The sequence below is a fragment of the Caretta caretta genome, chromosome 12, assembly GCF_965140235.1.
Source record: "Caretta caretta isolate rCarCar2 chromosome 12, rCarCar1.hap1, whole genome shotgun sequence".
Classification (NCBI taxonomy): Eukaryota; Metazoa; Chordata; order Testudines; family Cheloniidae; genus Caretta; species Caretta caretta.
In genome coordinates this window covers 11,669,654-11,686,921 of record NC_134217.1, presented here as the reverse complement: position 1 = coordinate 11,686,921, position 17,268 = coordinate 11,669,654, and the positions used below count along the sequence as shown (strand labels likewise).

Sequence of the window (17,268 nt, the reverse complement as noted above, 5' to 3'; positions counted from 1 at the left end):
ATGGGTAGAGGAAACACTTGTATGGCAGCAGGTGAATATCCTGAATAGGGATATTCCTTATCCCTCTTTGTGGGGCAATAATGGCCTCAAACTACACGTTTAAATGGCCCATGTGCCTGGTGTGGGATGCAGCTGCCATTTATGCACATAGGGTCACTTCAGGAGGATTTGATATTATACACTGGCAGCGGCACAAGAAAGTGGATTTTAGAGTTTAAGTATAGTTTGGGCTTGTAATGAACCAGGCATGGCCAACAGCCATCCATACATTATGTAGCATACAGTCATTTCTATGTCAGCCCCTGTTGGCAGGGGCTCACAACACTGACAAATTTAATTAGAGCACCCTGTAAGTAAAGTCAGATGAGCCACAGGTGAACACCATGTTTTATTTTCATACATTGCAAATAAGGCAATACATCTATGCACTGGTGAGCCAGCACCGTGGACTGGTTCTACACCATGAAGTTCAGCTGCTCTCCCCCAGAGTGCGCTTGTCAAACAGGTACTCTCCCATGCCATTCTGGGGCATTCCCAAGAGCTTCTGGTTGGTGAGGTGGTCTCCCAGCTGCTTGATGGCCTTCACCTGCTCCTCCAGGTAGTCAGACTCCAGAAAGTCACAAAGCTGCAGGAGGATTACAAATAGGAGTTAGAAGTGCAGATTTTTAGCTATCGCAGTTACTCATTAAACGGCATTATCTTTAAAAGAAAAGGAGTACTTGTGGCACCTTAGAGACAAACAAATTTATTTGAGCATAAGCTTTCGTGAGCTACAGCTCACTTCATCGGATGCCTTAAATACAGTTACTCGACCATTTCTCACTCTTCTTTTCACCAGCTCTGTGGTGCCTTTTTAGAAAGGAGAGCTCAGTGCTAAGAGAACATTGAAGAGATGGCCTTTGAACACATTCAGCCTTGCGTGGTACCTGGCTTCATTCTCAAGGAGCTCTGGAACCATGGTTCTCAGAAATCCAATGCCAGAGCCCTGTAAACAGGAAGGATACAACTGTGCTTAGGAAGGGTTCCTCCCTCCCATCAACTACAGCTTTCCAGATAGCTTCTGACAAAATAACATCTCTGCCAATTGCAAACTGCTGCCTATAGAAGTCAGGGGGCAGAAGAACAGTCCTCTTGTGAGAGGTTACCTGGAAAGCTCTGTTTGAGAGGCACTAGACTGCTTTCTTGGGCAAGCTAGTACATGGCATCATTCTGCTTAATCAGAATCTTATAGCACAGGGTGCTGACTTCTACTGGTGCCAGTGGGTGCTCCCACTCCCATTCCAACCCCTTCCCCAAATCCCCACCTTGCCTCTTCCCCACCTCCTCCCCTGACCATTCCAGGTTCCCGCTTCTCCCCCTCCCTCCCGGAGCTTGCTACAGCTGTTTGGCAGCAGCAAGTGCTGGGAGGTAGGCTGAGGAGCGGGGATGCGGCCCGCTCAGGGAAAGGAGGAGGTGAGGTGGGGTGGGGCATGTGGCTGCCAGTGGGTGCAGAGCACCCACTAATTTTTCCCGGTGGGTGCTCCAGCCCCGGAGCATCCACGGAGTTGGCGCCTATGCCTTAGCGGTAAGAGATTTTCACCCACTACCTACAGTGATGGGGGAGACGGAATCTCACTGGTGTGGAAATACTGCCTGGAGAGCCAACAGTGTGGCAGACTTGAGTGGAAGATAGAGATAGTTGGTTATTAAGTGACTATAAGGAAATAAGCTCATTTGTACGAACAGTAGTTTCTGAATCTGTTTAGGGTAGTGGTTGAGGGATAAGACAAGACGTGACTGAGCCTACAACTATGATTGAGTGTTACGTTTCAGATTCCTGCTGAAGTAGGCAAAGTCAAGAAGCGCACGCATGTTATTAATGTGTAGTAGTTAGAGCACTGACAGTATTTTGAGTTCTATTGCCTGTAAGTACAGCAAAGCTATACATGTAAGCCAGTTCACAAAATAAGGCCAAAAAAACATCGAGTTCAACTCAAAGCCATGTTTTATTCACAGTGTTTAGCGTTCAGTCAATTTATCTTCTCTGGGCACATAGATGTCACCAAGCTAGGTAGTATCTTGGAGTGAAGTTCGGCTGCTCTCCCCCAGGGTGTGCTTGTCGAACAGGTACTCTCCGGTGCCATTCTGGGGCACTCCCAAGAGCTTCAGGTTGGTGACATGGTCTCCCAGCTGCTTGATGGCCTTCACCTGCTCCTCCAGGTACTCAGACTTCAGAAAGTCACACAGCTAAAGAGAGAGTTTATGAAGAATAGATATCACCTGTTCTGTTGTACGGTCACTTGATGTTTAAGTGATTTGTGTAGAGAGGACAAAAAATTGGAATTTCAGTCCTATAAAGTTTTGCTACTTCCACATTTCATCCCAACTCAAGCGGTAGGGGCAAGGTCCCAAGGGAATAAAATATATGAAGGGGGGAGGGGGAAAGAAGGAATTCAGGAGAGCTGCAAGTTTCTGAAAGAAACAATATTAATGGCATAACAGTAAACTATCCCAATGTGGAGAAAAGATAGGAAGAGGCCAGTATGGCTCCATCAGCAGCTCTTTAATGACCTTTAAAAAAAAATGGAACCATGGACAAATAACTAAGGAGGAGTATATAAAAGAATATTGTACATGGATGAACAAAAATCAGAAAAGCTAAGGCAGAAAATGAATTACACCTAACAAGGGAATATAGAGACAATAAGAAGAGGTTTTAAAACGCATGGGCAGCAAGAGAAAGAAAGGAAGGTATAGGTCCTCTGCTTAGCAGGGAAGGAGAGATAACGATGACGACCGCTAGAAAGTTGAGGTGTTTAATGCCTATTTTGCTTCAGTCTTCATTGAACAGGTTAATTGTTTTAAGCATCTGGTCACAATAGGAAAAGAACATTTTAAAGAATATTTAGATAAGTTAGATATATTCAAGTCAGCAGGGCCTAATGAAATTCATCTAGGGTACTTAAGGAACTAGCTGAATCAATCCAAACAGGTAAAGGACTTGGGGAATTGTAGATCAGTCAGCCTAACTTAGATACCTGGAAAGATATTGGAACAAGTTATTAATGAGTTTGTAAACACAGAAGATAATAGGGTAATAAGTAATAACCAACATGGATTTGTCAAGAACAAGCCATGCCAAACCAATTTAATTTCCCCTCTGACAAGGTTACTGGACATGTTATTCCTTGACTTTAGCAAAGCTTTTGATACAGTCTCCCACAGTATTCTTGCCAGCAAGTTAAAGAAGTATGGGCTGGATGAATGGACTATAAGGCAGATAGAAAGCTGGCTAGATCATCAGGCTCAACAGATAGTGATCAATGTCTCCATGTCTTGTTGGCAGCTGGTATCAATCGGAGTGCCCCAAGGGTCAGTCTTAGGGCCGGTTTTGTTCAATATCTTCATTAATGATCTGGAGGATGACATGGATTGCATCCTCAGCAAGTTTGCAGATGACACTAAACTGGAAGGAGTGGTAGATACGCGTGAGGGTAGGGATAGGATACAGAGGGACCTCCAATTTATCTAGGATTGGGCCAAAAAGAAATCTGATGAGGTTCAACAAGGACAAGAGCAGAGTCCTGCATTTAGGACGGAAGGATCCCATGCACCGCTACAGACTAGGGACCAAGTGGCTAGGCAGCAGTTCTGCAGAAGAGGACCTAGGGGTTATAGTGGATGAGAAGGTGGATATGAGTCAACAGTGTGCCCTTGTCGCCAAGAAGGCTAACAGCATTTTGGGCTGTATAAGTAGGAGCATTGCCAGCAGATCGAGGGACGTGATCATTCCCCACTATTTGGCATTGGTGAGGCCCCATCTGGAGTAGTGTGTCCAGTTTTGGGCCCCACACTACAAGAAGGATGTGGAAAAAATGGGAAAGAGTCTAGCAAAGGGCAACAAAAATGAGGAGGGGCTGAGGGAACTGGGATTATTTAGTTTGCAGAAGAGAAGAATGAGGGGGGATTTGATAACAGCCTTCAACTACCTGAAAGGGGGTTCCAAAGAGGATGGATCTAGACTGTTCAATGGTAGCAGATGACAGAAAGAGGAGTAATGGTCTCAAGTTGCAGTGAGGGAGATTTAGGTTGAATATTAGGAAAAACTTTTTCACTAGGAGGGTGGTGAAGCACTGCAATGTGTTACCTACGGAGGTGGTGGAATCTCCTTCCTTTGAGGTTTTCAAGGTCAGGCTTGACAAAGCCCTGGCTGGGATGATTTAGTTGGGGGATTGGTCCTGCTTTGAGCAGGGGGTTGGACTAGATGACCTTCTGAGGTCCCTTCCAACCCTGATATTCTATGATTCTACTGACCCAGAGGATGGGGGAAACAGTGTAAAATTTTAGTAAGGCTTTTGACAGTCCCACATGACATTCTCAGAAGCAAGGAAAATGTGGTCTAGATTAAAATTACTATAATATGGGTACAAAATTAGTCGAAAGAACATACTCAAGGGGTACATTTCAAAGGTTAGCCCTCAAACTGGAAAAGTTTATCTGGTAGGATACCACAGGGGTCTGTCCTGATCAGGTACTAGTCAGAATTTTCATCAATGACTTGGATCATGGAATAGAGAATATCCATTTACAAATCTGTAGAGGACACCAAGCTGAGCGGGGTTTCTAACTCCTTGAAGGACAATTTTAGAATGTAAAACAACCTTGCCAAATTGGAGAATTGGTCTGAAATCAAAAAGATGAAATTCAATAGAAACCAATGAAGTACTTTGGACTTAGGAAGGGGGGAAAAATATGGCTACATTGGAGAGAGTCCAGGGGAGAGCAACAAATATGATAAGAGGTTTAGAATACCTGACCTCTGAAGCATGGTTAAAAACTGAGCATGTGTAATCTTTAGAAAAAGAGCACAAGCAAGGATCCATAACAGTCTTCAAATAGGTTAAGGGCAGTTATAAAGAGGATGGAGATCAACTGGCATTTGTGTCTACTGAAGGTAGGACAAGTAGAAACAGGCTTAATCTGCAGCAAAGGAGATTTAGGTTAGGTATTTGGAAGAGCTTTCCAAGTGTAAAGATAGTTAAGCCTGGGGAAAGGTTTCCAACGAGGCTGTGGAATCCCCACCATTAGAGGTTTTAAGAACAAAGTTGCACAAACATTTGTCAGGGATGATCTAGGTTTACTTGGTCCTGTCTCTGCAGAGAGAATTGAACTAAAGGACCTCTTGAGGTCCCTTCCAGCCCTACATTTCCATGATTCTAGCTCTGGATGGAAACCTCAAAAAATTGGAGTTTCCTAATCAGGACAAGATTCCACACCCACACCCCTAATTCAGAAACATTCAACATCACATTTTGGCTAAGTTTGACATGGAACCTTGTAGGATTCATACAAGGTTCAGGCACTCAGCAACATTCAGGGCACACCTGGAGTGTTGTGTAGGAGCTGTGCACACACAGCTCCTCTCAAGGACATGAACCTTGGAATCTCGCCCAGATGACATGAACCGTGGGAAGCCTCCCAGGACTGGGCTCAAGGCCCGAGAGCAAGGAATGCGGTAGATAGAAATTGGTAAATAAGAATGTTAAACAAAGCCAGTGTATTCCTTTTATCTGTTGGAGAATGTAATGCGCGGGGGGAGAGAAAGAATAAAGGAGAGGGTGGAAAGCTGACAGGACCAGTCCATTGGCAGACCAGCCTGTTTGCTTGCTTAAAGCTCTGTGCTGTCTTGTATTTGAACCACAACAACTGGCGCCCAAACGTGGGGCCCTCAGCACTCACCTCGCCCGGCAAGGGTTTCAGACTCATCACTCATCCGCTTCGCGGATCCTGGTGAGTATTTTTCATTGTGGTAAGTATGGAAAGCTCCCTCTCTGCTTTGCAAGTGCAACACCGCAATGAGCTACAGTATTTGCTGCGTAAGGCTCAGCATGACTGCCCCACTCAAGAACTCACTCTCCTGCTACAGGAGGTGAGTGCCCAATGCCCGTGGTACCCTGAAGCCGGAACCCTTAAGCTAGCAGACTGGGAGCGGTTGGGCCAGACATTGCACAAAGAGCCTCGGGCGCCCGTGCAGGCTTTACACGCCTGGCACCTCTGCCACGACGCGATACAGCGTGTCGCCTCAGACAGGCCCTCCCTCGCGGGGCCAGTGCTCTCGCCACTCCCGTCCGCTCCTGCAGTCATCCCCCTTCCTGGCGATGCGACACACCGTGTCGCCTCAGAAAGGCCCTCTCCCGCGCCAACAGAGGGGCTGCCGATCCCGCCACCCCCGTCCGCTCCTGCAGCCATCCCTCCCCCTGCTTCGCCCCCAGTGCCTCTATTACCACCGCCTCCCTTGCCTTCCCCACCGGAGCTGGTGTGTGATTACCATCTCCCCGTGGGGCCTCATGCTCCGGGGCCCTCCGGGGGGTCATCCACGTCTGCTCAGGGGCTTTCGCTGGTGCAACAAATGGTTCACGCAGTGAAGACTCGCTCAGATATTACAGCAGAGGAGCTGGCTGATCTGGTCTCAGTTTGTCCGGTGACCTGGCAGGATGATGGCCAGGGCAACCAGGTTGCAAACTGGGTCAGTTTGCCTTACTCGGTGATCAGAGAGGTAAAGAAAGCGATTTGCGAGTTCGGCCTGACTAGCACGTATGTACGTGGTCTCATTGAAGGGCTAGGTACTGGGTACACCCTGATCCCTGAAGATTGGAAGGCGCTGTTGCGCATGATGCTGACGCCCAGTCAGTATGTTATTTGGCTTAGTGAGTATCGGCAGATAGCAGAACGCCAAGCCCAGGTATATAGAGAGCAAGGTATCATTTATGAGCACTTGGCAGGGGAGGGCCAGTTTGCTACCATTCAGATGCAGTCTCAACTCCCTCAGGCCGTCTTCCCCATTATTTCCACCTGCGCCCAGCATGCTTTCTGGAAGGTCCCAGATTCAGGCAAGCCTACCAAAAGCTTTGCCAGTATCTGTCAGGGTGCATCAGAGTCCTTTATGGATTTTACCAACAGATTGCAGGAGGCTATCCTCCGACAGGTGGATAACCCTGCGACAGCTCAGGAGATCCTGTTAAAAATGGCGGTTGAAAACGCGAACGAGGATTGCCGCCGTGCTCTCCAGGCGGCACAAGCCGCTGGCGTTCTAGAGCTGTCAGACATGCTGCGGGCGTGCCAAAACATCGGCACACAAGCACATAAAGCTGGGGTTCTGGCCGCCACCCTGTGGAAAAGCGGGAAAGAGGGGAAGTGTTGTTATCACTGTGGTAAGGAGGGTCACTTTCAGCGGGAGTGCCACTCATCGACGGCGCCCGCCCGCCCCTCAAAGAAGTGTCCCAAGCGTCGGAAGGGCTATCACTGGGCTAATCAGTGTCATAGCGGGTCGGGAAACCGCATGATGGGTCTCCCCCGAACCCAGGGCCAAATGGGGGTGTTTCCCACTCAGACAACTGTTCCTCTGCCTTAAAATCCATAGCTTCCATGAGGGCGGCGACTGCCGGAAGTGCAGGGCTTGATTTGATTATGCAGGAGGACGCTGATTTTCAGTTGCCGGGGGAGGTTTGCGCCATACCTACACAGGTGAAGGGACCTCTCCCTGCCGGATTTGTGGGTCTGGTTCTCCCTCGCTCACACGCTGGGAAACAGGGTTTTTTTGTCATCCCAGGGGTCATTGACGCCGATTACACCAGTGTTATTAAGGTTCAGATGTGGACCCATCTTCCGCAGTCGCTCCCGCGTGGACGGTCAATTGCGCAATTGATTTTAGTCCCCTATCAGGTGCCAGCCGCAGAGGATCGAGCCCGGGGCAGGAACGGCTTTGGATCAACGCTGTCTCGGTTGCCGTCTCACAACACGTCCTCTCCACTTGTTGCTCTAACAATGTTGGTCTGCCCCTCGAAACCTCAGTTAACACTTCTCTTAAATAATGTTCCTTTTACAGGGCTGGTGGACACTGGAGCTGACATTACGGTGATTCGTGATCCGGAGTGGCCAGTCGGTTGGCCAACAGTTCCTTCTAAAGAGTTGTGGGGGATCGGGGGTAGCAAACCCGGGCGCCAAAGTTTGTCTTGGGTCACGGTCTCTAAACCAGCAGGCCGTGCCCTTGCTACAATCCGCCCTTTTGTACTCCCTGTCCACCTCAATATTTGGGGCCGTGACTTACTTGTAAAGCTGGACACCACCCTCGATATTAATATATAATGGCCCAAAATCCTCCCTCACCCACCTTGCCATCCGCATTACCATTGGTATGGCAATCCTTAGAGCCCGTATGGATTGACCAGTGGCCCCTCCCCCTAGAAAAGCTGAAAGCGCTTCATTCACTTGTACAACAACATTTGCATGCACAGCGCTTGGAGAGCTTCACTAGTCCTTGGAACTAGCTGCTGTTATTTTGGCCTTTCAAATTTTTGCTGATTGTCCCTTTAATTTGATCGTGGACACCCATTATATTTATCAGGTAATTGATCATTTACCCCTTGCCCTCATCACCCCTCAGGTCGATGCGGACCTTCTTCGCCTGTTTTTGTCCTTACAGTATCTCCTCACCACTCGTAATTTCCCTTATTTTGTTGCTCATATTCGCAGTCATACCCCTCTGCCTGGGCTACTCACTGAAGGCAATGCGCGCGCTGATCGCGCGTTACGTGGTCAGGTAAATTCCCTTTTTTCTGACCCCATTGAAAGCCATTCCTTTTTTCATCAGTCTGCCTCTGTTTTGGCCCGACAGTTTCACATTCCTGCTGATCATGCACGTTCTATTGTTCGTTCCTGCCCCCACCGTGCCGCTGCTGCCCCTACCTTTTCTTATGCCGTTAACCCCAGAGGTACCGCAGCGAATCAGCTGTGGCAAAGGGATGTCACTCACGTGCCACAATTCCGCCCCTATTCATTTTTACATGTTTCCATTGATACCTATTCGGGATTCCTCTGGGCAACCCCACAGCGTGGGGAAGCCACTCCCAAAGTTATTCACCATTTGCTAGCCTGTTTTGCTGTTATGGGTCGCCCGAGCCAGATAAAAATGGATAATGCCCCAGCCTATTGCTCCACAGCCCTCTCCACCTTTTGTGCCCAATGGGACGTCCGTCTCAAACACGGGATCCCTTATAATTCCACAGGCCAAGCTATTGTTGAACGTGCAAATCGCACGCTAAAAACCTTGCTCAACAAACAATTAAAACAAGGGAAGCTGCGTCTCTGAACCTTAGGAGACATTCAGCAACAAATGCATATCCTTTTGTTTACTTTAAATAATTTAACGCTGAATGTAGATCAGCAGACCCCCACGGATTGGCATTTTCATAAGTCCGAGGTACTGGAACGACCGCGTGTCTATTACCGTCAGCTGCCCGATCCGCAATGGCTGGGCCCAGTGCCTTTAATCACTTGGGGTCGGGGATATGCTGCTGTGTTTCTCCCTGCAGGAGCGTTGTGGGTTCCGGCCCGGTGTGTGCGACCAGCACTGAAACAGCATGGCGTGGCACCAGGGGCTATCGAACCCCATACCGGAGTTTCAGCTGACCTTGGAGGAGAACGCGGTGCCTCCTGGGTTGACAACGGCGGGACGGAAACGGAGGAGGCGTAGCGTCCCAAGCCAGCCCGTGACATGGGGAGCAGTAAAAGCATTGGTCGCCGCGGCTCAACGAAGACTGGCAGCAAACCAACAGCCAGAGACTCCTGAGACTTTGTTTGTGGCAATTCTCGCCCAAATTACTGCTAATTCTGTATTGATTGTATGCCTTTTGTGCCTGCTATTTCCTGTAGGGGTTGGCTCGGGAGCGCTTCCTCCGTTACGGGCCCGAATGACATATAACCTATGGGAAAGATTGGCTTCAATAACAAATGTTACCCACTTTTGTTTATCTGATTTTGTAGCAGCTGAAGAATTGTTAGGTATGTGCCTTATTCCAGTATGTCATCACCCTGTGGAAACTGGGAATGAGATGATGCTCGCTGCTTACACGAACCTCTCTTCCCAGTACTCTAGCATGGCTAATTGGGGCCCAGCCAATTACACTTTACCTTCTTAAGCTTATTTTTTGCTGTTGCTGTGTGCAATGTATTTCCTTTTTGTTAAGGCTTTGTCAAGACCCGCCCTGGCAGGCTCCACGAGTTATGACCTTGTCTGTCCGGGAGTTAATTGGCTTGCAAAAGCAAATTGATGGCTACCATGAGATGGCCAAGCACAAATAAAAAAGAGGGGATGTAGGATTCATACAAGGTTCAGGCACTCGGCAACATTCAGGGCACACCCGGAGTGTTGCGTAGGAGCTGTGCACACACAGCTCCTCTCAAGGGCATGAACCTTGGAATCTCACCCAGATGACATGAACCGTGGGAAGCCTCCCAGGACTGGGCTCAAGGCCCGAGAGCAAGGAATGAGGTAGATAGAAATTGGTAAATAAGAATGTTAAACAAAGCCGCTGTATTCCTTTTATCTGTTGGAGAATGTAATGCGCGGGGGGAGAGAAAGAATAAAGGAGAGGGTGGAAAGCTGACAGGACCAGTCCGTTGGCAGACCAGCCTGTTTGCTTACTTAAAGCTCTGTGCTGTCTTGTATTTGAACCGCAACAGAACCTGTCTGCCTGAGCTGCTGTGGTGTCTCCCAGGAGTTGGAATTTGGGTGCCACATGCCCCCATTCTCCTCCACAAGCCTGACAACCCAACCAGACAACATTCCATGAATGATCCACCACTGTGATTCAGCCAGAGAGGAAATTGGTGTACCATGTGAGTTGTAGCATGGACAGTGCACCCAGCCAACAGAAGAGAAGGGGGACATAAGTCACCTGAAACCCCATAAAGCACCATGGCATCTCAGGAAGATGAAAGATGGTGTTAAAATGACCCAAAAGTGAAATGGTTCAGATTTTCTCCAACAGAAATCTGAAAGATATTGGCAGAAAGAGGTTTCTCCAATGGAAACTTTTCAGTTTTGTAGATGTAACCCTTCTGCCTGTCAGAGTTGGCAGCAACAAGGGCCGAGTTCAATATCTAGGGGATCCATTCCAATAACACAATGCAAACTGGCTCGAGCCCCCACCCAGTGACCTGGGACAAATATATACCACCCCCGCTGGACGCCTCCAAGAGGCAATACTTCCCCTCTCACAAGCACATAGTCTGAGTGTAGCAAAAAGCCTTTTAATAACAGAGAGAAACAATGTGGCATTATGTTGGGGAAACAGCACCAACAGGATTCATAACACTACCCATGAGCAAAAAACCCATCCCAAGCAAATTGGGGCATGCCCTTTCCCTTTGGTTCTTGAGTCCAGCAACCCCAAATCACCCAAAGTCCCAAAAGTCCAATGACCCAAAAGTCTCTGTCCCTGGTCAGGGCAGCCCCAGAGTTCGAAATTTTATCTGCAGAGCTTTACCTCCCAACCTGGGTGGAGATGGCGGGGGGGGGGGGTAAGAGGCACCTTACAGGATCTGAAGCTGACCGCCCCACAGCTCCATAGGCCTTCACTCCGCTCCGCTCCACCAGCCGCCCCACGAACTGCTTCGCTCTGTCCGCTCTGCGGCCTACAAGCCCCAATAACAGAGACACTGGGGATCCCACAGCAGCCAAAGTGACTATTTGGGCAGCTATGGCCTCATTCTAGGTGGGGTGGGTGTGCCTATGCAAATGAGATCGGCCCCTGAAGTTCTTTTCCACAATTTGCCACCACCAGATGTCAGGGTGGAGCTCATCCTGACACTGCTTACATAGAAACCACATTTTCCATCAAAAATCATTGACAGAAGATTCCATTGTGGACCAGATCCTCATTTAGTAGAGGTCACTTTTGACGCCACTTGTCAAACCAGCATAGCTCCATTGAGGACTTGGGCCTGCTTCTCAGTGCAAGGTTGAGTGCCAAGCAGCATGTTCATGGCCAACTACATAGGGAGAGATATTGTGTCAATAGTATGTCATTGAGCGCTTGCAGTTAAAACTCCCTCCATTTTGTGAGATTACCATTACATGGTGAAACTGGTAAGTTAGGGAATCTCAAAAAGATAAATGTCTTCTAGTTTGAAAGACTCTAAACAGGCCAACAGCTACTGTGGTCATATTAGAAATCTCCCACTCCCCACCCAGAAAAGGTATATGGGAACATACGCTACATCTCTGCTTCAGTCTCAACTCGCATACATACTCACATGAGGGTCATTCTGCTCTGTAGCCAGCTTATGCAAGTCCAGCAGCGCCTGGTTCAGAGTCTTCTCCAGCTGGAGGGCACATTGCAGAGCCTCCAGGCTGTTCCCCCACTCATCCCACTCTGGCTTCTGCACAAGCCCAACAGAAAATTATGTGCCCTTTCACAAATGGCCTTCTAGCTTCACTTACTGAAGTCTGTGCCTTCTGTAGTATGCAATACCTCTGTTTGGCCAAGCCCCACTGCTTCACTTTCTATCACCCATGTGCTTCACTGGCACAGGGAGTTCACTCCCCTCACTGGGCTTTTGTTTAACTTGTTTTCTTAGTTATTCCTACTTAAAGATATATCCTCAATGCTGTATCAGACTGTGGTAACACCAGTTAGAGCTAAAATTTACTCAGGCTGGTGTGCTGCAAGCGTCTTGCACTGGTAGACCTGTATGACTCTCAACTTGGCAGGACATTTACCTTGGTTTTCTCGTCCAAACACTTTCCTCAAAACACCGCCTCTTTACCACAAAGATTAGCGGATGCCAGCCACCCTTCTCCTCCAAGAAGAGACACGAATACACCTATTTCTGAAGCCCATACCTCTTGTCAGAAAGCTAGGCAAATGGGTCAGACAGCTCTCTAAATATTTGGCTGTTACTTTAGCTCATCGGTCACATTCATGTAGGAGTCCATCAATTACAGCCAAAAAGTATACCTAAAACAAATATTTAAACTCCTTAGTTCCAGAGATCCTTCTCTTACATCCTGATTTGTTTCTCACCTTTATGTCCTGCAGAATAATACGTCCTCCTCGTCTGTTCTGGTATTTCAGGAACTTCTCTGCATATTCCCTTTCCTTGTGGGACTGCTTCCTCTGGAACTGGGCCATGTGCCTCAAGGCCACGTCATCACGGTCAAAGTAACAGGACTGGGGAGAGGGACAGGAAATCAGTGGAGGAAATTAGACCTAAAGGGAGAGACTATATATTCAGATCTGTCATTAGACATGGATCCAGGTGAGGCACGAGTTGTCAGTTAAATGTTCAGCTACCTATTGAACGCCATGTGTAATAAGGTGTGTACGCAATGGACATTGTCTGAACACTAGTGTAGGAACTGCCTGACTCTATAGCCCATCTAATCCAGTATCTCGTCTCTGACAGTAGCTAGCATCAGTTACTACAAAGAAAAGTCCAGGGACCCCACATTAGGCACAGGTGATGCAATCTGCCTCCCCATGGATGTCTCATCCTAAAACTAATAAGAAGAGATTTGTTTAAATGCTGAAGTATGAGGTTTTTATCCATTCCAAAACTTCTGTATTAACTGTTTCAAACTCTAGGTATTCTTGTTATCCATATAACCATCCAATCCCTCTATGAATAATAATAAATTCTTGGCCTTGACAACATCTGTGGTAATGCATCCCACAGTCTAATTACACATTCAGTGAACAAATACAGCCTTTTAAATCAGTTCTGAATTTGCTACCATTTGCTTTTGTTGAATTATGTCCCCCATCTCCATATAAGAACACTCTGAGCTGCTCATTGAGCAGATAGCTTCATCGAGTTATCCACAATGCACGCAGCCACACCATTTTAAAAGCAATTGAAACATTAAAGTGCAATAGGCACATATATTCTTAAGTGATTATACAATGGGAATTACAGTGACAGCCCCTTCCCTGCTACTGCCTCAACCATCTCAGATTTAGAGCTCTCTTTTCCCTACTTCCTCCTTCACACTCTGGCCAACCACTTGCTTGGAAGTGCTGAATGGCCACAGTGTAACATGGGAGATGTAGTTCTCTATTTCAGACTCCCAGGGTGGACTACAACTCCCATGAGGCAGCTCAGGCAGATGCAGGTCATTGTCAAACCAACCTGAAACAAAACATTTTGAGTGTCCAGGCAAAATGTTACAGTGTTTCCTAATTGAGGCTTTTTGTTCTACAAAAATCTCACAGTTTCATCCTAATTCAAGACAAAAAACAAATGTTGAAATATCAGTTTCTCCTCAGAAGAATAAAATTCTCATTTTCAAAAAGGCTTGCTACCTGGTAACTGCATACTGCTACATAGTAACAATATACAGTTCAAATCTAAACTACACTTGTAACTGGATAGTATTTCCCCTCTAAATATGTGTGAGCGCCCCATGCCAGAAAGTGGTGCTCAGTTTTGAGCTGCATATTTTTCAGAAGTTGTAGGAAAACTAGCCTGAGTGGAGTGTAAAGCAATAAGTATATTGGGGGGACTAGATTAATTAAATTAGAAATATTAGAAGGGCTGAATATCTACAGTTTGCTTTAGAGAGGACCAAGCTAGGGCAGACAGACATAGCAAGTCTATAGATATTTGACAAGTATAGACATCAAGTACGACAAGACATTTAGGCTGGTGCCTTGGAGGATAGCTAGGAATTATGTACAGACATAGACTGAATATCACAAAAGACTTTTGATAAGATTTATTAGCCTGTGGAAACTATGATTTAGGGCTTTGAAAGCTGTACAAACTATCCACCAAATTTAAAAAGATAGAAGTATGATGAGAAACCATCCTGATTTAGCAGAGAGATCTAACAGGTCTCCCCCCCGCAGTACTTTTTAAAAATTAAAAAAAATTTAAAACAAAAAAACAGCTTCTAAATTTTGCCCCAGACAGCTGCAGTTCAGAGCATTGCTCAGGAAAAGAACTTTTAGAAGTGCTTCTGTTTTAAACCATTAAGCATACAGCCAGCACTCACCATAGAGAGATATATATAGCTAGCATACAGTTCCAAGTTCACATCTGACTGATGGCAGCCATGCATTCACGATGAAAGTTTTGACGCAACTGGGACTCCATTACACTACTACTCATAGCTAGATATAAATTTCCGTATAAACTAACAATTTAAACACCACTGAACCCAGAGTTTGGGTTATGTTCCACATCTGGCATTAATACTCTTCAGAGTAGGATGGGTGTGCTTGTCATGGGCTCTCCAACCAATTGAAATTTCACCCCTCAGCCAAAAACCAGTCAGCGTTCTGGGGATGGTTTGTAACAGCATTGCCCCAGCTGAGTGGATGATTCAGAAATACAGAGCACCTGTTGTCCTGTAACTTTAGGGGTTTACTGATACTTTCTTAGAACAGCAAAGTCACTAAAGGAATCTCTGGTTTTCTTGCACTGAGTCCAAAGAAAGGGAGTTAGTAATTACACCCAATTTCCCAAGGAAGAAGTGCTAGCATGAGAAGTTTGAAGGAATTATGCCTGTAATGAAATGTCTTATTGTTTCCAATACTATCTTTTGAATGGTGTCAAGGTTACTTACCTACCAGAAAAGCTGTTTGATAATCTGCCTATTATATAGAAAGCTCTGAAGTCCTACTTCCCCTGAACCACTTAGTTCAGGGGTCTAGATCTGGAATTTTGGATTGACCCATTCTAGAGTGGAGCCAGCTGCAACATCCAGACCCAGATCTGAACATCCTCAGAGTTCAGGTATTTTTGGATGTGGGGTTTTGGTTCAGACCCACCTCTAGTTTCTGTAGGTTCAGATCAGCTGATGTCTGTCACAGAACACAGAGCAGTGATAGAGGGGATATCAGAGAGTAGTGATGTGAAATCTGTGGAAGGGACAAAGGAAAGCAGCAAAAACAAGAGGAAGTGGCAGAAACAATCAGGAACTGCTGAAACACTAGTAAGAATCTGATGTAGCTGACAGGAGCATCTTCAGAACACAGAGGAGTAAGAACAGTCAAGACACAGAAGGACAGGGAAAAAAATCAAACTGAAGTGGGAATAAGAAGAACGTGCCATGATGTGACATGTGCTAATGCATTTGTAAATATCAGTAGTTTAAGTAAGTAGAAGTGTAGTGGCCACACTGGGTTCACACACTGGGGATTGAATTGGAGAACCTCCAGAACTTAAAAATTGAGCGACTACAGTTTGAGTTTAAAAGCTAAAGCTTTCTCAGTGCGGCTGTAACAGACTCATATCCTCTATGAAAGGGACACTGTGCAGACCTGTAACACACGCTCACCTGGGGGTTACATGGCTTTGTTTGTAGTTCTTGATATTACAGATGAGTTCTTCAGAGGGTACGCTCTCTTTTTGGATTTTCTGATGGTCGCTGCAGAAACAGAAACATCCATGGCCAATTTTCTAAGAACACCAGAAAATGGAGCTAATGGATCTATTGGAGAAAACACACTCCAATATATTTTTGCAAAAAAAGGCACCAACTCAAGGAACCCTCATTTCATTTATAAAAACATTTTTATTTATGTGTATTATGCATATGCTGGAGAAATTGTTCACCGGGCACATGGTGCCATTGGATTCATTCTGCACTGTAATTTCCTCAGCTCCCCACTATTTGATTTCCTTTCTCAGGAAACATCCGTTCACCCAATAAGTCCAGGCCTAGTTTTCAGGAACAAACTCTACAGAACTCACTTAAACAATACAATTCAGACTTCTATTTAAATAGGTTATAGACCGTGTGAAGTAAACAGCTGGGTGGAAAAACTCAGCTGCCTACACAACCCTCATTTCTCCCCCAATTCTTACATATGCTTTGGGGTTGTATGATTACATAAACCTTGAGTTTATGCCATCAGAGCCTCAGAACTTCCACGTCCCTGGAGTTAATCATGGATTTCCCAGAATTCCATCATGTAAGGAATTCTCCCATATGGAGTTAATAGTACTTGTCTTTCTATTAAGAGAGCTGGATGTACAAGTTACTGTAATTCTGTGTTTGTTGATGTATGACTTTGATACAAGCCATTAGCAGAGGAGTTTTTTAGTCAGTGTAGTTCTCCTCAACAGCCTAAAAGTGTCCTTAAATAGCGATTGAAAATGAGCTGAGTTTGTTTTGTATCCTGAAAGATCTCACCCAACAACCTCCATGTCCTTACTAAAGAGAGCACACCTGTATTCACTTACATGCTTACACCATTAAGAGCTACTAATCAAAGAGTACTAGCCCTAACAAAACTTGTTATCCTCAACCAAACATCTTTACAAGAATTTTCTTTTTGTCACATGTCTACAATGCATTGTACTCTCTATTTTAGAATACTAAAAGAAATAAGGCCTTACCACTGACAAGTAGATATTGCTAGCATATAGCTCTAGGTTCACTATGTGATTAACAACAGCCTCACACTCAGAGTGAAAGTTCTGACACACCTGGGAGTCCAT

At 46.2% G+C, this 17,268-nt stretch overlaps 1 protein-coding gene across 1 annotated transcript; it reads right to left on the bottom strand.

The window, feature by feature from the left end:
* Positions 1–469: 469 nt before the first annotated feature.
* Positions 470–17,268, bottom strand: LOC125620604 (ferritin heavy chain A-like). The gene is made up of 4 exons (XM_048816526.2): positions 17,167–17,268; positions 12,846–12,992; positions 12,076–12,201; positions 470–625 (listed from the first exon to the last, which is right to left on the bottom strand). The coding sequence occupies exons 1-4, from the start codon at positions 17,266–17,268 to the stop codon at positions 470–472; spliced, it is 531 nt and encodes a 176-aa protein (XP_048672483.2).

Coding starts and splice junctions, on each gene's coding strand:
- LOC125620604 (XM_048816526.2), bottom strand. CDS start 17,268: ATGGACTCCCAGGTGTGTCAGAACTTTCACTCTGAGTGTGAGGCTGTT. Junction 12,202..12,845: donor TTATTCTGCAGGACATAAAG/GTGAGAAACAAA, acceptor GGGCTTGTGCAG/AAGCCAGAGTGGGATGAGTG. Junction 626..12,075: donor CAGAGCAGAATGACCCTCAT/GTGAGTATGTAT, acceptor ATCCTCCTGCAG/CTTTGTGACTTTCTGGAGTC.